The 23,968-nt window shown below is 41.0% G+C and overlaps 1 protein-coding gene and 1 long non-coding RNA gene across 9 annotated transcripts in view; one reads left to right on the top strand and one right to left on the bottom strand.

The window, feature by feature from the left end:
• Positions 1–23,968, bottom strand: part of SPATS2L (spermatogenesis associated serine rich 2 like) — a 160,471-nt gene that overhangs the window by 30,902 nt on the left and 105,601 nt on the right. For 7 of the 8 annotated variants that reach the window (XM_045806418.2, XM_045806417.2, XM_045806423.2 and 4 more), the window contains 3 exons: positions 21,356–21,602; positions 6,043–6,249; positions 4,545–4,680 (listed from right to left, as the gene is read on the bottom strand). In XM_045806418.2, the coding sequence (XP_045662374.1) occupies positions 4,545–4,680; positions 6,043–6,249; positions 21,356–21,602 (590 nt within the window). The remainder of the gene's footprint in view (positions 1–4,544; positions 4,681–6,042; positions 6,250–21,355; positions 21,603–23,968) is intronic. The other variant, XM_087862460.1, reaches the window with a different exon arrangement.
• On the top strand, positions 1,305–23,350 carry LOC123798181 (uncharacterized). Its single transcript, XR_006781198.2, has 5 exons — positions 1,305–1,961; positions 15,605–15,743; positions 16,617–16,666; positions 21,607–21,787; positions 23,213–23,350. It is a non-coding gene; the product is annotated as an uncharacterized LOC123798181 (long non-coding RNA).

Raw genomic sequence — 23,968 nt, 5'->3', positions numbered from 1 at the left:
CCACCCTGCGGACTGCCCTGGTGGTCTGTGTGTGGTTTGCGTGGCTACCACCGAAGCTCTCATGGCAGACGAGAGGCCCACTTTGGGAGTGGGATTTGAGGGATGCCAGAAGAAGATATACTTCATCTCGGAATAGCTTTTTCTGCAGCCTCAAATTCTCACTTGTAGGGTTATTCTTTTGGCTGATGTAGAGAGTCTCAACACTCTGTTAACATCTGTTAACTTAAGAATTAAATATGTCACGTTGGGAAGAAGGAATCACGGTCATCAAAAGGATGAGGTTGTTGGTGACACAAGAACAAGTGTCAATTGTTACTAAGAAAAAAAGGCAAGTGATGTGGGGACCCAGTACAAGCTTCTCTTGTAGTGAGCCGTGTTGTGGGGAGGAGCCCCTGGCCCGTGGGGAGCACCTGTCCTTGCTGTGAGGGAGGACAATCCAAGGTGGAAAGAAAGAGGAGAGCAAGGGCGGGGGTTGGGGGGCGCGGGTAGGGCCTGGGACGCCTGACCTACTCCAAATTCTGCTGAAGTAAGATCTGGCGTCACTTCAGGAAAAAATAAACATGAGGTATAGGGACGCATGCTTGGACTGATTTCCCATCCCTACATGAAAGCAAAACAGCCTAAAAATATTGTCCCCTCCCAGCTTCCATTCTCTATGACTCTGTTACCTCATTCCCAGCACAAGCTCTACCCTCTGGCTCATTACCATCTTCCATTTCTTTAGGAGTGCTTTTAATTAGATGTTAAATTGACAATAGCACCTAGCAATTTTTATAGCTCGCTTTTGGAATACTCTTTCCCCCAACATATGGCACAGCTATCAAGTATTATTCTCCTTCCTTGATGTTTTTTGAATTTAATGTTTATTGTTCATTTTAAGCCTGCACCATCAACTTGGACACGCACACACACACATTTGTGATGAGAAGCTAGACTAGTCTGCACACAAAGCAATTAAATCTGGCAGCTAGGGTTCCAAAGGATGAATATTTTCCAGTTGTGGTAGGGGGCCAATCATACAGAAAGGAAACCAGCTGTTTCATGTTAGTTCCTGATGTGACTTTTCACACAGACACTCATGTTGCAAAATTTATTTTCTGTTAAGACCGTGTGAGAGCATCGTGTCAGCTTTGCTGCCTTCTTGAATCCCCAATTCTTTACGGAAAAATGAGAACGGTCCGTGTAATGGTCATTTAGCCTTATGTAACTGTGTCCTGGTTGCAGGCCAACTTTGAGCTGCTTCATGGTTTTCTTCAGTAACTGTACTGAACACAGCGTTCCTCACAGCCAGACTGGGTCCGAAAAGCACTGGGTTCGTTTCATTCAGATGCGTGCTCACTGGAGACGGGGCATGTGCAAGCAAGTGCTTTCTCCCAGCTTCTCCAAATCATCGTTGTTGTGAATCCCGGCAGGCTTTTCGAGAACTTGATCAGGCAGGATTCACCTCTGGAAGCTGGGTAGCAAAGTGAACGTTTACCCGAGAGTTTCTGTTCACTTCTAAACTACCCGCGATGCCTGCTGAAGGCTCTGCTGAGGGTGCCGGGTGGTCCGCAGCAGGGAGCCAGGAGCCAGGAGAGCAATGTGGCCTGCGCACCGGGTGAGCTCACGTCTGTCTCCGGACCATCGCTCGTTTGGGAAATCTGCAGGGGACCTGTCCCACGTCTTCCGCATCTGGCTATGCTTCACAATGTAAGCCTGACGGTCTGACTCTATTAAATGAATGGCGCTGCATTCAAAATTTTCTCTAATGCCTGGAGTCCATGATTGCACCCCGAATAGGAAAGCTTCATTTCTGAAAACATGTAAGCTGCCTTCTTCAATTCTGTGACCTGTTATTTTTTAAGAGCAGCCCGAGCCCTAAAACTCGTCTGTTTCTCCCCCTCGGAAAATGAAAGGAAGACTTTATCCAAGTACATCAATCACCATGCTGGCTGGGCTGCAGCCTTGTGTGGAACAGAGAGGTAACGTTTTTCCTTTTGGCAGAAATGCCTGCTAATGGTTGATTAGAGAGAACTCCTTTTGTTTTATTTTTAAGTTAACATGTATGTAATTATTTTGGGATCATTTTTATCAAAGGTCAGATCGGAAAACAAGCGCTGGTGTTTATACATTTTGTAGCAACAGCTCATAAAAAATGGTTAATCTATATTTATTCTTCTTCCATTTGGAGGAAAAGTGCCATTTGTTAGGAGGTGACTTGTAAACAGCAGCACTGCTTGGCAGAGCTCATTCAGAAGTGATCCTACCCATCAGTTTAAAACAAAATGTGACACACAAGCAGAGGAAAGATCCACAACTTCCCTGGGTGCTGACTTCCCTGGCCCCACACTTCCAGCTCTTGAGGAGTGAAACACTCAGAGAGTCTGGTATAAATCTCAGGATATCTCGTGACCCATGTGGTGTTCATTTTACTAAGGAAATAAAAAAAAAAAGAGGACTCGAGCAGCTGGAGGAGAGAGGTAACTTGAGGTCAGTGCTACACTTTGTCAATTAGTGTGTGAGTCACTCGGAGGGAAGGTATCATACAGAGGCCCCAGAGGAAGAGTTTACTCTAAAATGCCACACAAAAGAATAAGACAGAGTGGTCTTCTCTGAGCAGTTAACTAATGCCTCCAGAGACTAGGAACCGACGACCCCCATGAGCCGAATCTGGCCCACTGCCTTTCTGCATTGCTCCGGCTGCTTTCGTGCCATAACAGTGGAGCTGGGCAGTTACAGAGACGGGGCAGACTGTAAAGCTCAAAATATTTACTAGCTGGCCCTTTATAGATCAAGTTTGCTGACTCTGGCTCTGGAGAACAGGCCTGGAAGCTGAGTGTGCTTATATATATATTAGGGTAACTTAAGGATAGAGTTAAAAAATCATAGAACTATAAGATTTAAAAACCAGTAATACTAGTAACGCCTTTCATTTGTATAACATCTTTATCTTCACTCTGTACTTTCAAACATACTCCTGCAGTTTACTTTGAACAATTAGTTTATCGTCTGATCAGATAGAGAAGAGTTCCACTAAGGTGGAGATGACATGACTGGGTGGAGGGGAAATGATTCCTCACTGAATGACCAGTGACAGAGACGGTTTTCTTTCAAGTCTCTGATATCTTATGCACATTGGGATCTTATATGTAGCAGATGGTTTAAAATTCAAGACTTTTAGATTGTGTGAAGTGTAATCCTTGGTTTTACACAGCTCTATAATCTGCTAAAAAGCACATCTGTGTCAAAGAAAGGACTTGGAAAGGAAAGCTACGCAGAACATGTGATGAAATTCTAGAATCATGGAGAGCCAATGAGATATAGAGAACACATGTGAGCCTGGGCACTGTGGATATGCTTTTCTTGTCTTTATATTTTTTCTCTTTAGCACCTTGATTTTCCTTCAGGAAACCACAGCTCTTCAACTCTCAGTTCATGGGATTCAGGTAGGGCTCACCTGACCACTGACTCTGTGGTGGGCACAGGGCCTTGGCTTGGCTAGTGGGAAGACTGTCTCTCTTGCCACAGTGACCGGTTTAGGGACAGATACACGATCCAGCCCAGCCAGTGTGAATTAGCCCTTGGACTTTTGCTGGAACTGTCGGAGACAAAGCTCTCTGTCAGATCACAGGGACTAAGGATTATGTAAGCTGGGAGCTGCTAGGGGGTCATCTTTGCTACTACATGAAGAGATCATACCTAAGAATCAAGCCAAGAATAAGCAGAACCGGGAGATTGTGGGAGACGCTGAGATAGGAAAAGAAGGAGAGAAGGAGAAAAGGAGAAAGGGAGGCAGGGACAGAGAAACTGAATTCTCAGGACGCAAATTGGGCTTAGAACCAAATTTGCCTAAAGGAATCTTCTGGATTTTTCATGTACATTTTTCATGTAAACTATCCTTTGTCATTAACTAGTGTGACTTGGGTTTCTGTCACTTAAAACTGGAAGAGTCTTGATTGATACATGGAGAACTCTTTCTGATATTAACCTTTACCAGTAGATACTTCATTTCAATTGTGCATGCGAGCAAATATAAAGGGCTCAAAGAAATGTCTCCCATCAACATCAGTGCAGAGCAGGGCTGGGCAGGGCCAAAACCACACCAGTGTACCATTTCTTAATTCCACTCTTCAAGAAACCCAAGAATGGGATTCTATCACTAAGCTTGCCTAAGATGTTTCTGAGTTTTGTTAAGGGAGTCATTCTCATTTTATAGTGATAAGGCTGGAAAATATTTCTTTCTCAGTAGCATTCATGATATTAGCCTTCCAGGGATTTGTCAAAAACACCATCTGTTGAAGTTGTGCTCTACATCATTCATACACTTTGGGGCCACCTTCAAACTCCAATGAATTACGTGTATTGGGTTTTTTCTTATTCAAACATTTCTCCTTCTTTTTTATTCCCAAGATATAAGCCTCTGCCTGCAGGACTTAAAAAAATTTGCTGAGGAGTTGTTCTGTGATGTTTATGTATTAAATAAACAACATTTCCCATCAGATGCTTTTACCTGTAGGAACAGCTCAAGAGCCGTAAGTTTATAGTTTCTAAGTCGAATTACTCACCAGTTGTGTAATTCAGCAAAGGCAGCTTTGATCTTCTTCACTGAACTATCCACTTCTTCCTTGATCATGACACGATATCTCGTTAGAGACACAGTGCAGCGTTGCAAATCCTTCACTGATTTCTCAATGTTTGGGCCTAAAAGTAATGTCATGAAAAAAATGTTAAATTGAACACTTTATCTTTTTATATCTGAGCTAAACAACAACAAAAGCAGCTAACTCCCCTACCCCTAATAAAAAGAGAGAGATTTATCTTTTGTTTCTCAATGAGAAAACAAACAAACAAGTTCTGTCAAGAAGGTGTTTATGTGTTTATAACCCAGAGTTTCAGAAATCCACAGTGGGTGATTTGTGCGGCCCCTGAGACTGCTGTGATTTGACCAGTGGCTTCTGCGGGTGGCCATTTTGGGCACGCATGCCTCCTTTGTGCTTTGGAAAGAGGCTCTGATTGTTATGTTCTATTACAAACTGCAGTTTCTTAGAATCTGATATGTCTGAAGACCATTTGTGCTGCTGGCTCTCACCACCCTGTGTGGTTAAAAGCCAGCAGGGCTTTTGGATGAGGAAAAGGACACGGAGATTGGGAGAGATACAAATGAGCTCGAGAGAGGAGGGAGCATTGGTGCCAGGTACGCTGGCTCCAGCCTCATCAGCCCTGAGCCAGGCCTGTAATTAGAGCAGCAGCACTTAGAACTGCTCCATGGCTGCCAATCTCTCCTGATTTCCTGAAACCGTCACCATGGTACGCAGATAGGGCAGAGCAAATAGGCAAATTGTACTGATCCCAACAAGGCCATGTTTCTTAGAAGAAAGAAATCTCCCTCAAGAGAAGTAAGAAAGTCTATCAAACCAAAGCCAAGGAAATCAGATACAACAGAGGCTGAATGAGAAGAATATTATTTCATCCTCTGGGAATCAGAAAGGAAGTGATTCAGCCCCTTTCGTGTTTAATACCAGTTGTGTGTAAAGTATAGCAAAGCTCAAAAAATAATAAAAACATAGTGTGTCAAACATAAAACCCTCTTTCAGGGTTACATTGTCTGCAAGCTCTAACACAGAGCTGAATTTACATGAGGAAGGTCATATCTGAAGAAGACATATCAGCCTCTAGATTCTTCATTCAGTCCAAGTTAAGAACTTGTGTGCCAGGAAAACGTTCGGCATTCATATTACTGAAAAGGGCTCCCGCATTAACGTTTGCTTCATACAATATGAGGGTAGAAGGTATTCGTGGTGCAAATTTATCCATGCCTATGTAGAGAAGAATGACCACAGAGGGGCAGAGAAAGGGGATGTAATTCCTCTTCCACGTTCGAGACCTTTGATTAACATGGGAGGAATCACATCTACTTTTCGATCTATGTGGGTCACAGAAAGAAACGCAATTACGTGTGCATCTCTCTTCACTAGCAGCATCCTTTGGAACATTCTTTCATTTTGGCACTTCTCTGGGTGTGCAAAAGGTGTTGAATCATTTGTGCAAAAGAAATCACTTTACCTCTTTTCTTTGCCAACTCATCTGGCTTTATTTCAAGATGAGCTGCAGGGGTATTGGACTTAACAGGAGATGTTTTTGCCTTAGGCTTGCTTGGGTTACAAGGCTGCTCAGCTGACCACTGTAGGCCATCTGACCTCTCTGTTGTTCCATGTATAGGTTTGGGGTTCCCATCTAAGGATAGTTTCTGTTGCAGTGGTCTGTTGCCTTCTGTAAGAAAACACCAAATAATGACTGTGAAGTGATAAACTAAAAACACTGATGAGAAAGTGAAGGGGGAATGCCAAGATTTTTGTTTTTGTTTACATGTTGGCAATAATGCCCTTTGTTGCAAACTGCTTTAATAGAATCTCTAGAAGATTTGAGGATATCCTAGCAATAGAGCCTTGCACTGGGAGTTGGAAGACCTGGGTGGGCGTTTCGGCTCTGATAATTACTTATACGGTGGCCCTGGGCAAGCCACTTAACATCTCTGAGCCTTGGTTTCCTCACTCATAATGAAGGTTATTAGGAGATGAAGAGGTTTTTGGTTTTTTTCTTTCTCATTGAGTAAATGTGTAAGCATCTTTAAGTATGATTTCATATTGAGGCTATAAAAATGCAGCCTTCCTATTTCCAAGTGCTACATTAATGTCTTGTGGTATTTTATTCTGAATTAATGAAGGCAGAAGAGTGACTGGAGATAGGGCAAGAATGAAGTGACAACAGGTACTATAATCATTTCACTTAATTTATGGAGGGATTAAATCGGGAAACATAATATCTCTACTATATTTAAAATCTAGGGAGTCAAATTCTCTCCAGAGCTTTAATAGATGTGGCAATAAATTAGCAACACATTGCTCTCAGCATCTTTTAAAGGTACGTTTCTATTTAGTTATTGCTGGAGTGAATTAAATGGTACCTTAGTGGCCGGAAAAGGAAATGTATCACCCTTAACATCTTACTCACAACTAGAGAGAGCTTTGGGTGTAAAAAAAAGGGAAGCCAGAGTGCTTTTGAAGGCCAGGTTCTCGGAGAAAGCCGAGTGTAGCAGAGAGAGTGCAGATCTGGATGCAGGAGACCCATGTTCTGAGCTTCCCTGTGTCCTGGGTGAGCCTGTAAGAATGACTCCACTCTTCTGGCTGACTGTGGCTCACACTCAAACAGAGCACAAGGTCACCTCCATGAATCCCAGCCCCTTCACGCCCTGCCTCACTTCTCTCTACTCCCACGGCACCTCATAAGACCTTACCACATTTATTTTAACACAAGGCTTAGTGTCTGCCCCTCTCCCCTGCCTTGAGGAGACTAGGACTCCCTTGAAGTCAAATACTGAAAACCGTGTCATTTTTGAAGCCCTAGCACTTGTGTTTGGCTCTGAATTAAAGCACCCTTAAAATGACTTCATAGGAAAAAGACACAACAAAACAAAGAACCTTTCCTAACACTTGCCACAAACATTATGGAGACTCTACTTGGAAGGTGCAAAAGACTATCATCTGGGTCCTAGTCAATTTGATTTTAGACATTTAAGAGAAGTGTACATTTGACTTTGGTTGAATCCACCATTCATAACTTATACATCAAGAAAGCACAGGGCGCCTGGGTGGCTGTCAGTCGAGCAATCGACTCTTGATTTCGGCTCAGGTCATGATCTCAGGGTCATGAGATCAAGCCCTGCATCAGGCTTTATGCTCTGTGGGGAGTCTGCTTGAATTCTCTCTCTCCCTCTCCCTCTGCCCCTCTCTGCCACACTCTCTCTCTCTAAAATAAATAAATAAATCTTAAAAAAAAAAAAAAAGAAAGCACAGTATACATTTTATGGGCTGAATGATGAGTACTCTCTAAAGGGAAATTACAATACACGACAAAATGTTCAACAAAGGTAGTGAACAAATTAAGTGCTGAAAACAGCATTTCTTCCAGTGGTGAAACAGATTTAAATGGTAGTGCGCAATTTTATCTTTAGGTATACTAAAGTGGAACTTCAGTGCAGGGCAGTGGTTATCATGTTACAAATGCAAATTCCCAGACAACACCTCCAGGGATTCTGATTCAGCAGTGGGCCCAGGATTCTACTTGCCAGGTGATTCTGTTGGGGTGAAGATTGATGGCACCACCCACCTGAAGAAACTCTACTGCATAAGATGAAAAACTAATTTTTTGATGAGTATGTAAATGTTTTGTTAAAATAGTGATTAAGTACAGGCTGGCTCCAACTCACTCCCTTTATAAATCATAGTGAAGATTTGGCCTTGATGAAATATTATAAATTGAGAATCTAAAATACAACTCATTGTGCACAACATAGTAAATTAGTCTTATTCTTGAAAATAAGGGGATTTATATTATAGCTTAATGGAAATAATGATCTTAGAATGAAGGGAAAGCATTATTCTGTTGGATGCATAAGAAGTTTAAATGGAAGGCAAGCATTCAAATGAGCATGAGTTCATTAACCTAGAGCTGAAAATATTTTGTTTGTGTCTCAGAGAACTGGTATGTGAGCTACTGGTTCATTTCACCATTCATCCAACAAAAATTCATTGAGAAATATGAATAGCAGGGTTTTTTTTTAGGGTCCTGAAAAGCTGTCTTATTGGCGGAAATCACTGAACACTGGAAAGATCTGAAATTCTCAAAGATGGCTTGGATATATTTGCACATTGGCTGAACAGATCTGTCTCCAAATATAGTAAAACTCTGGGGCTCTTTCAGATGAAAGCTGGTGGTAAGTTATTCAGCTATAACAGAATTAGGTTCATCTTAACCACAAATCCTGATATTTCTAGCAACAGAATAATGGGGGTTCTTTCCTGGATAGTTATTTCCCTCTAACATTATGGCCAGAAGTACCATCAGTTCTCTATCTTTCTGGAATCTACTTATAAACTTCGAGAGACTGTAGCTGACTCAGAGTTGATTCCTATCTCTGTCCAATAAGGTGGCCACTAGATGTATATGGTTACACAACACTTGAAATGTGGCTTGACTAAATTGAGATGTGCTGTAAGTACAAAATACACACTGAGAGATTTGAAGCCTTAGTACAAAAAAAAAAAAAAGAATTAAAAATATTACTTTGATAATTTAAAAAATATTGACCATGTGTCAAAATAATGATATTTTGTGTATTTTAAGTTAGATAAAATATATTACCCGATGTAATTGACCTATTTCTTTTTACTTTTTAATGTGGCTACTAGAAATTTTATTTTATGTATTTATTTATTTTGCTACTAGAAATTTTAAAATTACATATGTAGCTCAAATTATATTTCTATTGGGTAGCATTAATATGAATCAGAAGGAGCATGAGATTATTTATCTAAAATCTGCCATCACTACTAATTTATATTCTAGACTAAGAGAGTACCAATTTAAGGGAAACCTTAAAATATCCCCTGCAATTTCTACATGAGAAAAATGGTGACAGAGTGATGTATGTCTTGTTCATCACCATATGCTTGCTGCCTAGTAAGCACATGATGAATCCTGAATGAATGAATGAATGAGCATTACTCTGGTACTTTCCATGCCTGGGGTCCTTCTAGTTATAGGGAGCCTAGTTTGATACGAGTCTCTGGCTGTGTCTTTATCCAATATTCATCAAATACTTGAATCAAGTAGTTACTTCTTGGAAAGAAAAGTTATCTCTGGAAACATCCAATCTGCCCAGATTTCAATAAATATTATATGCATTTTAATTTATATACATTTTAATTTAATCCTAAAAATGGCTTCTAGAAGCTTATATGTTTTGAATGTAACTATTACCCGAGCCTTCCCTTTATTAAAAATACTTGTCCAATCCCAACATAGGTGATATATACCTTCCTGAGTATCATTCTGATTTCTGATTCAATCTAACTCAACAGATAGATATAGAGTGCCCAGTACGTGCTAGCCCTGGCTTATTCATAGGAGATAAATGGGACATGGTCTCCCTGCCCTTAACAACTAATATGTAAAATATGAAAAAGTAACTTAAGACCATAGCAGTAAATCTGAGTTCACCTTTCCCCACTGAATTATGTTGGCATCATTGTTGAAAATCAATTGACTATATATGTGTGGTCTATTTTTGGACGACATTCTACTCCACTGATGTAGTTGTCTATCCTCACCCCTAACACCACACTGTCTTTTTTACTGTAACTATATAATGAGTCTTAATATCAGGTAATATATGTCCTCCAACTTTGCTCTTCTTTTTCAAGATTGTTTTGGCTAACTTAGGTCCTTTGCGTTTCAATATAAATTTAAGAATCAGCTTATTTCTACAAAAACAATCAGTGTATTTCTACAAAAAATCTGATGGGATTTTGATTGGGCTTGAGTTGAATCTATAAGTCAATTTGGAGATATTTAGTATCTTAACAATACTGCATCTTTTGATCTTTGAACATGATACATTATGCCATTTATTTAGCTTTTCTTTAATTGGTCTCAGCATTGTTTAACAGTTCTTAGTGTCCTGTGCCTCTTTAATTAAATTTATTCCTGGGTATTTTAGATGTCTTAGGCTATCGTATATAATATTTTAAAAAACTTTTTTTCCCAATTGTTGGCTGCTAGAATGCAAAAATACAACTGATATTTTATATATCAAACTTTATACTTAGTTACCTTGCTAATTTCTTAATGAGTTTTTTTTTTCTTTTGTAGGTTTCTTAAAATTTTCTATATAGGCAATAATTACATCTGTAAATGCAGTTTAGTGTCTTTCTTTCCAGTCTGTCCTTGCCTTATTAAAGGCAAGGAACCCTAGTACAATGCATAATAGGTGTCCCTGCATTGTTCTTGATCTTAGGGAAACTGTATCCAATATTTATTATTAAATATGATATTAACTGTAGAGCAGATTCTTCATATGTTTATTAGGAAATTCTCTTATATTCCTAGTTTTCTGGGAATTTTTATTATTTTGCCAAGTGATCTTATTTTGTCTCACTTATTGAGATGATATTATTTTTCTTCTTTATTTTATTAATATACCAAATTACATGGATCAGTTTTTACATGGTAAGCCAACGTTGCATTCTTGGGAAAGAGCACACTTGGTCATAGTGCATTATCTTTTTTATATATTGCTTACTTCAACTTGCTAATATTTTGTTGAAGATTTTGCTTCTTCATTCATGAGCAATATTGTTCTGCTTCTAATGACTAATCTTTCTCTTCATTATAGGTCACATTTGATTGCTTCTTGTGTGGATTTATTTTACACAGCAAAACATAAACTGTGGGGGTTGTTTTTTGTTAACAGTACCAAAGAAAACAAATCTTCCTCTTGGGAGAAATACAGGACTAGGATTCAAAGATTTTCATTATATATGTACAGTCATATATGTGTTCAGACTTGAAAGTTTCTGAAAACTCTTTTTTCTTGTTAGACTTTACTTTTCAGTGAAAGCTTTATGTATTTATAAGTAGAATGAAGGAAGTATACCTGGAATTCAAATCTAAGTTTAGGAAATGTGTTATACATAAGAGTAGATCTAAAAAAATTATTTTAACCCATTCAGATCCTACTATACACAGTAAAGCACAGTCTCCTATACACACTAAAGCAGTTGTCTGATGATGATGAACACAGTATTATAAAGTAGTTCTACTTAGAAAAAACTGAAAAAGAAACAAAGTGTAATTTTGTTACTATAAAATTATGCCTAAAATTGCCAATGTCTTTATTACTGAAAGCATGTTAACATTCACTTAAAAGGAATTAAGTCAATATGTTAGTGTTTTATGATAACTGATAATAATAGTTCTTTGATCATAATCTTAGCGTTCTTAAATATTCACAAAAAGAGAAATGCAAATGGAAATGAAACACCTTAAAAGTGTTCCATTGCCCTACTAATCAGTTTTACAAATAAAAACAATGAGATTAGTACACTCTTTCTGGACAGCAATATATTAAGAATTTCAAAAATATTCATACTCTTTGAAACCCAAAATTTCATTTCTAAGAAAACATGCCAAGGAAATCATTATAGTTGTTTATAAAGATTTATATATAAGAAATGTTCACTATAGCATTATTTACAAAAGCAAACAAATGGAAATAATCCACATGGACAATAGTTTGGGAATAATCAAAGAGAAGTATGTCAAATTCATAAGAACACAATGTGGCCACTAAATCATGTTTTTAAAGAAATGAGGTAATGTTATAACGTCATGTTAAGTAAAAAGAATACAATACAATATGATATTTGTTTTTTAAAATCCTCTATATCTGTGGAGTTAAGAAATTCTCAAATGAAATTTAACAGTGGTTGTTTCTCAGAGGTAGGATTTTTTCCCCTTAAACCTTACTTCATTTTTCAAATTTCTTCATTAGTATAAATTTCTTTTAAAACCAGAAATACAACATTCATAATTGTCTTTAAAACGCAACATAGTGACTTTACGAAATTTAACCTACACTTCTTTACATATTCTATCACTAATACTTCAACAGAGAAAGGCTCGTTCATCTGAGTGCCTCTCATGTCCAGTTACTGTTTTAGGCACCAGAACTACAATGGTGATCAAAGACAGATGTGCTCTCAGTCTTTCCAGAACTTGCTGGGTATTACGAAGACATATAAATCAAACCACCACACAAACAAATGTAGAATTACAACTGTGATAAGTGTTATGGAAGAAAAGTGTAGTGTTCTGAAATCTGTCATGGGCATAGCTGACTTGGTGATAGCAAGAGTAATTCCCCAAGCATCACCCCCGGTCACGGGAAATCCCGTGAACTAATCAGGTAAGGAGGCAGCAAAGTGCAGTCCAGGCAGAGATGACTTTTGAGGCAGGAAGAAGCACCGTGTGCCAGTTATCAAGTTATTGTCTCGGCTCAAATCTCCCCTTCTTTGCCTTACTTTGTGGTACTGGAGCTGGCCCTGCAAACGATTCTCTTTTGTCAGCTAGCAGAATGTCAGCTTTATCAGGAGCATGGCTAAGAGGGCAGGCATGCTCTTCTCTTCCAGTTCTGGTTCTTTATTATGCTTACTCATTACAGGAGCCAGTGGCCTGCGCAGAGGAGCTCCAGTCGGCACCCCTGCCGTGTTCCCTGCGTCCTGGGGCTCTGAGCAGTGCCAGTCTCCCTCCACCCTCTGGCAATGGTAAAGTTCTACAGAACAGCCCAGTCCATGCTCTGCACGTTTTTGTTGTTGTTGCTGTTTTACCACCATAAGGCTGCATGTTCCTCGGATGGCCACATACCTTTGGCAGGATCAGAATCTCAGTCTTGGATTGGACGACTCTCTTTATTGTCCAGCCTTCCTATAGATAGTAACTACTTTCTTGCGTGACTACATCCCTTAGAGTCCTCGTTTATCCTTTTTAGTAATTAACCACTTCCTGGTATTTCTAGTGTTTTAGTAATTCTCTGTATTACGTCCCACCCATTCAAATAAACTGTGTGGCTTCTGTCTCCAGACTTGAACCTGACTGATACACGCAGCCAGCATGAAGGACCGAGAGGGGACCAGGATGGCTAGAGTAGGGAGAGCAAGAAAGAGTAGGCCAGATAGTGAGGCTGGAGCCACACACAGGGGCCAGACCACGCTGAGCCTGCAAGCCACCGTGAGACTTTTGGTTTTTATCTTAAGAGTTCAGAGTTGTATTTTTGAAAAGATTTCAGGATACAGAATGACTTAGAGGGGAACAATGTAAATGCTAGGAGATTAATCAGTGGACCCCTATAGCAACACAGGCAAGAGAGGATGATGGCTTTCATGGGAAGGCACAGGTAGAGAGAGACAGTGAGAATTGGATGGATTCTAGGAATATTTGGAAAAGAAAATTGACAGGACTTGCTGATGGACTGGATGTGGGAGGTGAGAGAGGGGAAGACATCGAGACTGATGCCTAGATTTCTAGCTTGCACATCAAACAGATAGTAGTACACTAAGATCAGGAACACTAAAAGAAAGCTGAGACTGGGAGGCAGATCATGAGTTTGCTCTAAGCACGTTGTTGAAGTGCTTTGAACTGTTAAAGCGAAAATGTCAAGTAAGAGCCTGGAAAACAAGAGAGTTGTCTGGACTGGGAAGATGAATTTGTGAGCCAGCTCACATAATTAAAACTCGGGCATGGTTGAAATGATCTAAGAAGATGCTATGGTTTTATATGAGAAAGGACTTGGAACAAATCAAGCCTTGACAAGCTTCACCGGTTAATAGGCAAGTAGAGAAGAGTGACCCTCAAAGGAAACAAAGGAGCAATGAAGACGGAGGGGAAATCAGGAGGGTGTCATGTCATAGGCACCAAAAAGAAGGGACAGAGCAGTTAAGGACAGAGTGATCAACAGAACTGAATGTTGCCGGAAGAAAAAAAAAGATAAAGGATTGAAAAATGCCTGCTAGATGCAATACATGGAGGCCATTGATAAACTTAGTGGGAGCAATGTCTTTGGAATGATGGGACTGTGAGCCATAATGGATAGATTGATAAGTGAGAGACAGAGGTGAAGAAATAGAGACAGTGAGTAAAGATAATTCTTGCAGATGTTACAGAATAATGGCCTAGTGATGAAGCCCCAAGAAAACTCTTCACATGACAGTGATGGTGCCCCTGGATTTGCACGTTCCATCATTCTTCTGTCACTGCTCGACAGGGGAATGAACAGCAAGTCAGAGCAACCCGTAACTTTGAAAGAGAGACCCAAACAGACAGGTTTATTTCAAAGACAGTGTCAGTCAGTTCTGCCTTTTCATAGCTTCTTTATCAAAGACAGATGGACCTTATTATTTCAAGTCCTATGAAACTTGATCAGTTCAGTGGGCATAAGGCTGGTAACTTTCAGATTGGAAAGAAACCTTTTAGTTTTATTTACATGACCTTTCAAGGTCTCATATGTCATTAATACCTTTACAGGTTTATTTATATTAAAAGATAATAGATAATAGGGACGCCGGGGTGGCTCAGTGGGTTAAGTGTCTGCCTTTGGCTCAGGTCACGATCCCAGGGTCTTGGGATCGAGTCCCGCATCGGGTTCCTTACTCAACAGGGAGACTGCTTCTCCCTCTCCCTCTGGCCCTTCTTCCTCTCATGCTCTCTCTGTCTCTCTGTTTCTCCCTCTCTCTCAAACAGATAAATAAAATCTTTAAGAAAAATATAATAGATAAGAAAGTCAATGAGTTAAGCTGTCAATGACACAGGTGGGCAGGTTCCCTTCATTGTTTCACTGACTATTTCACTGCAAAACAGACTCAATCCTCATTGCATTTTGATAGAGTCATTTAAGTCTTTGTTCAAAAATTAAAAAAAAATTTTTTTGGAAGGTCTTTTGTTCTTTGCAAGGAGTGCATTCCATTTAATTAAGTCTGTTTGTAACGGAAATCACATAACAAGGTACGGGTGGGAAGTTATGAAGGTAACTGAGCTCTTCAGAGATGAGAAGCTCTGTGTTTCTGCTATAGGCTTGCAGCAAAGTCGTTTTCACATGAGAAGGAGAATGGAGACAGCTCTGGATTTCACTCTACCCAGGTGACAGAAAAATACTCGAGGGGTTGTGCATTTCCTGTGCCCTTGTGTCACTACATCCCGTGTGTCTGTCTCTTTCTGCTTTCTCGTTACGCAGAGAAGGGAAGCAGCGGTCCCAGTCACGGCAGATGCAGTCGTAGGCCTCCCCTGGCTACCCGAACAGTTGGGACATAGTACTGCTGGGAGCGGACGTGGAGACTGAACAACACACAACTAGACACAGGAGCTAACCCTAGGTATTTAGACGCTCAAATAATAATTAAGGAGGACTGATAATCATGATAAATGTGCTTTAAAATGTAAACTTGCAAAATGTATGTACTTATAACAAGTACATAATATCAGTTGTACAGATTAATAAAGTATGGTATCTTTAATTAAAAAAAAAATAGGGGTGCCTGGGTGGCGCAGTTGTTAAGCGTCTGCCTTCAGCTCAGGGCATGATCCCAGCGTTATGGGATCGAGCCCCACATCAGGCTCCTCCGCTATGAGCCTGCTTCTTCCTCTCCCACTCCCCCTGCTTGTGTTCCCTCTCTCGCTGGCTGTCTCTATCTCTGTTAAATAAATAAATAAAATCTTTAAAAAAAATAGTAAAAACCTATGGTTAGAACTCTGCAAAGGTTTCAGCTCAAGTCCTTAATTAAGGTATAAATAAAACATGGGCTGCTCAGGCCACTGTAAGCTGGCATGAGAGAATCTGCTTCGGGGCATCTGGGCCTCGGCCCCACTGTCTCCTCTTCAATCACTCACCTGACATTATGGCCTGATCTCACATTGTGGCGCACGCCCTCGACCCCTGCCCTGGTCTCTCTCCCACTCACTGTCTTCACAACATTTATTATAATCTAGAATTCTCTTGGTAGCTTGGTGTGTTCTGGTTTATTATGTTCTCTCTTCTCCTCACCTTCAAAAATATACACGAACTCCGTGAGGGCAGGAACTTGTCTGGTTTACTTGCTCTAGAAGAATTCCTGGCACGAGTCAGGATGCTTAAAAACGTTCACTAGGTGGATAAATGATTTGTGGGTTCACTCCATGCCAGATGCTGTGCTAATCACTTCCTGCTTACCACTGTCTTGTAAAGTGGAGTTATATTTTCTATTTTGCAGGTGAGGACACTGAGACGCAGAGTGGTTAACCTGTCCAGGTCACACACCTAGTAAGTGACGAGGCCAAGACGTGAATCCAAACACCCCTAATGCTAAAGCCTGGTTCTTCGCTACAATATTATATTGCTTCCATTTGAGAGCTGGCACTGCTGAAATCCTGGAATATACACATTTGGCTTTACTATTAAAGTTCTAGGCCAGCTGCTTTCATCTTGTTGATCTTTTCTAATCCTCTGGTCCAATACAGGGCTTAGAGAAGCTGGGGAGATAATCTTGAGGCTAGGATCAACAGCAGCATAAAAAAAAATTGTTTGGAAATCCTATAGGGAACCTCACACCATAACAATACTGTGAAATAGTCTGGTGAGGTGTGTGTGTGTGTGTGTGTGTGTGTGTGTGCGTGTGTGTTTAACAAGAAGCACAAATGAGAGACAAGCAGCCATCATTCTAAAATAGTAGGACCCTTTCTCTCACATTTGGTTCAGTTCACTCTGAGAATGGGAAAGCAGGTCTGTGCCAGGGCCAGGCCAAAACAGAGACTCTGTATCGTCAAGGCAAAATGACAGGGCTGCTCCTGTTCTATGATACAGAGCAGACTGTGAAGTCTGGCTTGTGGAGGTCAGTGAACACAGCATGGGGCCTTCTGTTTGAGCCAGGTAACAAGTAACAGAGGAGCTGGCCTCCCAGGATGCTTCACAAGATGCGGGGACATAAAGGAAGCCTGCTGGCGGCAAGACGGGCTGAAGCCAAGGAAAACCCCGCCCCAAAGTTTATCTCAATGGAGCCAGTTGGTGGGCCACAGTCCTGCCTGCTCCTTTCCTATTCAATGGGAATTGCATCCAGTGGGAGGAAGACAACACAGAAATCTGAATTCCTATTTGGGCCTACACAGTGATAGGCACCTAAATATTTCAGCAATCAGAGCCTTAGGAAAAGGAGAGCAGGAAGAATACTTAGGAAAATTGAACCCTAAAGGCATAATGTGCTTTAGACATTTAGATGGGCCTTAGGATTAAAAATGATCCTCGGCATTACTTTTGGTAAAAATAAATCTTAGTCTACTCCTTGTCTGACTTTGTACTTGGACGCAGAATGATCTTGATTGGATTATGTAAAAGATCTAATTTGAGCTGTTATTAAAAATTCTGAAATACAGAAAAAACTACTCCACGGCTTAAAGAAGTAATTTTGTACTAAGTTTAAATCAAACTCCCAAACTTCTAAGCCACAGGCTGACAGGCAGCATTGTCCCACTCGACAGTGCTATATTTACAGCCTGAAACGATGATGCTTTTGGTGGTGATTTTTCATGTAGGAAGTCACACTAACACCCCTGAACCACCTGCATATATCTTAAAGCTAACTTTTCCCCTACCAGAAAATGATTCTGTTTAAATTTTTTTAAAAAGAGAGATCTTGAATGTCAAGGTGTTATAAAAAGATAAAACACACGTTGCACATGTTCACAGCCTGCTGCCCAGCTGGGCATCCGGGGCAAGCTTCCTTGAGCCAGTTTCATTATTGGAAAGATTGATAAATGCTCCACTGCAGGCAGACTGGAGATTTCTTTTACGCTCATACTTGGAACCCACTCAAGTACAGAATATCATTATATGGCTTTGTTATGATTTCTTTTTCCTAATTTTTCAATTATACATCTTTTAGGAGTCAGGGAGCCCATGGTTTCAGCAGCAACTCTCCAATGCATGCATTAAATTGCACAGATCTGAGTCAGGCTTTTGCAAGGTAATAAGAGTTACCCCAGGGGTGTGGGTTCTCTTCTTGTCTTCTCAACCCAGGGTGGGGGGGGTATGGTCCGGCTTCCTCAGCAATTCAGTGAGGGGATGGGGTTAAAGGATCATTGTCATCCTTTCCAGTTCTTTGGCTCCGCTCAAAATGGGGTGCAGAAAGTCCAAGACCTAACAGTCAGCTGTGAAATACCTGTTAGAGGCCTCGGGATTGCCGATGGATCAGACAAGCATTTCAAAGCCATTTCCCTGTTTTGATACCACCTTCCTGATACACTTTCACTATCTTTGGGAAGGAAAACCTAACTAGTTACAAACTCATTTTTAAATGTATGATCATAGCACATGAGCTGCTGATGAAATTAATGGTCAGCCAGGAGGACTCCCTTCCTTTTGCAAAAATCTCTAACGACCTTCCATTATCATCATTTACTCTTTAATAGGAAAATTGACGTGAGGCATAGATTTGTACCGAACCAGTAACATTAACAAATAATACGATGTACTTCAATGCCTTCGTGCTGAACGTAACAAAACCAAAAGGACCCTGGGATGGCTCTTTGTGCAATAAAGGAGACTTCACTGAAAGTTTCATGTTAGAGTCGACAAAAGCCTCCTTGTACAGAGAATGCCTCTAGTGGGTACTTAACTTTCAAGGCAGCTAGCCACTGGGAAGTGAGGCGCTTCAATATTGAATTTGTCCTAATGTCATATACTTGATAGAGTTACCGAAACCGTTTTAGAAAGAAGGTATAAATTATAAGTAAATGAATGAATAGACGTACTAGGCTTTTAGTCTATGACTGATACCAAAACGGCAACTTGAGTAATTAGATTCTGAAAGTAATTCATGTGAAAGCAATAACAAGCAAGCTTGGGAATCTGCCACTCAATTATTTAATTTCTTTCTCCTGCCCTTACTACAAATCAAAACATTCTCAAAATTGTAGGCATGGTAAAAATTGAATTAAAAAATTCCTGAAAAATTTAGATTCTAAATGGAAATAAGCTGTTTTTGTTGTTTGTCTGGTTTGAAGGAAGCACTGTGCAGTAAGGATCATCTGAATTACCTCACTCACTATCAACCGAGTTGGTAGGTAATGTGTTTGTGGAAGAAAATCAGTGCTTGGTGAGCAAGCTAAAAACTTACTAGCATGTTGTACGGCATGTGAGTTATTTAATGCTTCCTCACTGGAGCCCTGGTTTGGTACATGTCACCATGAGATGTTCTGTTTGCATTTGTCTCCTCTGCCGGACTGAATTCTTCCCAGGCAGGCCCCTCTTGCTCATTTTTGGCTGATCAGAGGCTAGCACTGCCTCACAGACTGCACACCTGTGGTACAAGAGGGGTGGAGTCCAGTTCTTTCTACTTCTTTTTAACCCTCCAAATCCCCTCTACCACCTCAAGGCTATGGGTCCTTCAGTAACCATGACTCCCACGAAACCTCCCTGGATCACTCACAGATGCAGCACCTTTCTTCCCCGAACTGTAAACTCGGCCTTCTCTTCAAGAATAACAGAAAGCGATTCCCTCAGGGCCTCAACTGTACCGTATCCTCTGTGAACTTACTGTGGCATAACGGCACAGTGCTTAGCATGTATGAGGAGCTCGGGGAATCACTGAGTCAATCAATGCAGGATTTTATAACTAGAAGAAGGTCTGCGGGAATTACCTGGTGGTGTGGTCCTTGCTAGCGGATCTGCCAGGCATTTTGAATTTGGAGGCATTTTGAAAAACCGATGGGACATTTTAAAAAAATCTGTGTGGGGGGAAGGGGCCTACACCTATAGTTAGGTGACTTACAATCACAGGAATCCTGCACAACAAAGAATCGCCCTGTGTCCCTAACTTTCTCAGGTCCTCTTGGACACTTTACATATAAACACAAAGTATTTTTTTGTACAATTCTCCTATGATTTCCAGGATTTAATATGGGGTAAATTAAGAAAAGACTGCATTTTATGGTGTTCGGAACTGACCAAAAGCTTTGTACCGTTTGGAAAATCGCACAGAAGACACGTGGGGTCATGGTATCTGACTTGATAACCAGCGCCCCTGCACCAGCCTGTGTTTGTAGTAGCGGCTTTCAGAGTGATTCTAGGTCTATATACAAACATACGTATTATCTCTTGCTTCACGTGTCAAATATAGAAAAAAAACCCAAAAACAAAAACAGTGTTTACAATGTCCTGTTGACCACTGTTTTCTCTTAAGTGCAAAGTGATTTCATTATAAGTGGGTGTGAATATCTGACCATTTTATAAGGGTTTCTAGTTTAGTTGTTCCAGATTTCTTCTATTTTTTGTTTTACTGGAATTCTGTTTCTAGATAGACTATACTATCTCTGATTTTTATTTTAGGATTTGTTATAAAAGTGGAACATTTGGTTAGATAGTGTTGAGACCACTGATCTAGTACATTCTGGTATAGTTTCCTTATTTTATAGAAAGGAAATGGGACACTAGAGATGAAATGATGCACGCAAGGTCATACATTTAACTAAAAAGTAGCCTTTTGTAGACTAATTAAGATAAAGCTATGGCACAAATAATTAACATTCCCGATTCTAACACCCTGAAAGATTACATTCTGTCACATAATACAAAATACCAGGAGTTAAAATAATTTGATCTACCCTTTAATAACATTTGCTGTTATCACCAATTATTCCTTCCTTATCCCAGCAAAGGCATCCTGAAAGAAAATGTCTTTTAACTGGGATTTATGTTTCCCTGATTATCCTAATACAGACTAGAACTACGTTCTTTGGACAAAATTATCCTCTCAGTGCAGGGCTACACTGAGCTTCCTCCTTCGGCCCTGTAACGTCCCCCCAACCCTGTTCCTGTGGGAAGAAGTTTGAGTCCTTGTTGGAAGGAAGACCCTTCTCTTCCAATAGTATCAGTAGTGGCTACCCCTGCCTCTGTGGGTTCCCTTCTGCCTCCTTCTCTTTTATGTCTTCCTAGCAACTTTATATAAGAATTACTGACCTGTGACCCCACGGAGTGCCTTTGAAGGTTCCTCGAGTATTGAGATCTTTTTCTCACGCGGGATAAGGATTGGCTTTTCACTGGCAGAATCTGTGGATGAGTTGTCTTTCTCACAGCCGTTCACGTGGCCGTTTTGTATCTGGGGTGGCGGTGGCTGCAAGGGCCCCGCTTCAGGCCTCTCTGCCTTGTCCTTAGCATCTTTGTTGCCTTGATGCTGCTTGGACTTGCTTCTTTTTCTTTTGTTGTTCTAGAATGAGAAACAAATGAGAAGTTAATATTATTCGGCTCAGACCCTTGCGATAGAAGGTGAACCTAAGAGATCAAAATGAAGTGTGCTATCTTATTTGTTTCCTGGCCCTTCTGACAGAATGGGGGAAAACACCTACATCTTTATTGACCACCCACATGAATGGAAGTATCCTTTTTCTCACAGTAAGTTGGGTAAACTTTTATCTCATGAACACAGTGAACAAAAGACGTTCCATTAAAAGGGAAAAAAAGCAGGGAACGGCTTAAAAGCTGAAATATTATTTGAGCAAATACGCCCTACCCTATGTGTATAAAGGGTAATATAGTAAAATCTTACGAGAGCTGCTTTGAAAGAACTTGAATTCAGATATTGTGCTACTGGAGAAGAGCTCACGTTTCTTAAAGAGGTGATGGTGTGGGGCTCCGGAGGCAAGGAGGACTCTAGGGTGCTGATCCTTTGAGGGATGACAGGAGCTTGAGTAGGAGAATCGGTATGAAAAAGCCCACAAGGCCTTGCAAAATGAGGAAGTAGAAGGCAGGTCCCAAAGTCCAGGCTGGGTCTCTGAGATAGGCACCTATCAACCAGGAGATTCCGGGGAGTGCTGCCCCCGTGCGTGGAGTGCACGGCAGCCACAGGACACATAATCATCCCCAGGAATATTTCAGCTGGAGCACACAACTGCTATAAAGTCATGCCAAACTGATCTGCGTCCCCCTGGATTTGGACTGTGCAGCTGGAATCCTGGACCTCTCAGCTGCTAGTCAAACAGTATTACAAGGCTTCACTTTATTTACTTGGAAATAACACAACCCTGCAATTAAGACCATTAAAATTTTTTTGGACCCCGATGATTACAATATGGCAGGGTTTTACTATACCTCTCCTAAAATGCCCTAGTGGTCAATACATAATAATATACAGGAAATTAGGGGCGCCTGGGTGGCACAGCGGTTGAGCGTCTGCCTTCGGCTCAGGGCGTGATCCCGGCGTTATGGGATCGAGCCCCACATCAGGCTCCTCTGCTATGAGCCTGCTTCTTCCTCTCCCACTCCCCCTGCTTGTGTTCCCTCTCTCGCTGGCTGTCTCTATCTCTGTCGAATAAATAAATAAAATCTTTAAAAAAAAATACACAGGAAATTAAGAAGATGTGCCCAATGATTTTGTACGCTTTCCTGGACTTTGGTTCTGTACCCACAGGGTGCTCCATGTAGTTAACATGCAGGATGGTGCAGGCCTTGGCCAATCACCACAGACGCCTGGCCCATCAGCCCAGACCCCGTCCCTCCCACTGCAGCAGCGAGTTCCCGCTGAACATCAGCCTGGCTTTGTTCTCCAACACATTTGAAAAGAAAAAAATAAAAGGAAACTGTTTTCTCTTAATTCTCCTCCCCACTCCCTTTCTTTCCCTTTGAAACCACAATCACACCCCCGAGTAGTGCTCTTCGAGATGAGAGAAGCCATTCACAGGGTGAAGGGAAGGGCTGGTGGCGTAGATTCCCACACAAGCTCCGTGTCTGCTCGGCTGGGGAGACCATTTTCTCAATGAACCTCTAAGATGGTAGTGAGTTGGGTCTGCAGCTGTTGTCTGCTTCTTTTTTTCACATCAGAGAAACTTGATACCCAAACCACACATCTGAAATTTTTCCATGGACGTGTAAATATTGCCTCTCAATCACTTGCAAATCATCTTCATCTGGCACAGATGTCAGGCAAGCCACGAGTCAAGCTAAGCAGAGACTGTCAAAGAGGGTGACGCACAAAGGTAAAAAAAAAAATCTGGTAATTCTCCCTATTCCTATAAAACTAGGGGGCGAAAGAAAGGAAGGGTAATTTCAGTCGCCTCAGGATTTTATGAAAGTAACGCTGCATTTTGTTTGCTTAAAACCCGTTTTGCAGGCCTGTGATCTTCCTTCCACAGGGAGGGGTAGACTGGACTATTATATTGTGGGATACCCAAAACACAAGGGCCGGCTGGGAAATAATGGGGATGGGTGGAGCAGTTACTTTGAAAGGAGAATCAGACTTTCTGTGAAAGTCATCAAACAGGTTGCCAGGCGAGAACAAGGGTGGTGCACCTTGTGGGAGCTAGCATGCTCCACAGACGCTCACAAGGTCAGGCAGGCACGTGGGGGAAGCAGAGGGCCACGGGGTTCACAGGCACACCTTGCATGCGCCCAGAAGCCCAACTCTTTGTGACTAGCCAAGAAAGCAAAATGATTCGAATGGGGCAGAGTAAAATCTCCATCTCTCTGTCCTCAAAGAGCAGTTTGCCAGGATTGTTAAGGAAAAACAGGTCCCTTACTTACTATAACTTTAAGGTATTTTCTTTTCTTCTTCTTTTGTTAAAGATTGAATTTAGAACT

Source organism: Ursus americanus, chromosome 1 (assembly GCF_024610735.1).
Source record: "Ursus americanus isolate L20-20 chromosome 1, mUrsAme1.1.p, whole genome shotgun sequence".
NCBI lineage: Eukaryota > Metazoa > Chordata > Mammalia > Carnivora > Ursidae > Ursus > Ursus americanus.
The sequence above is the reverse complement of the archived record's forward strand: the minus strand, read 5'-3'. Positions and strand labels throughout refer to the sequence as shown.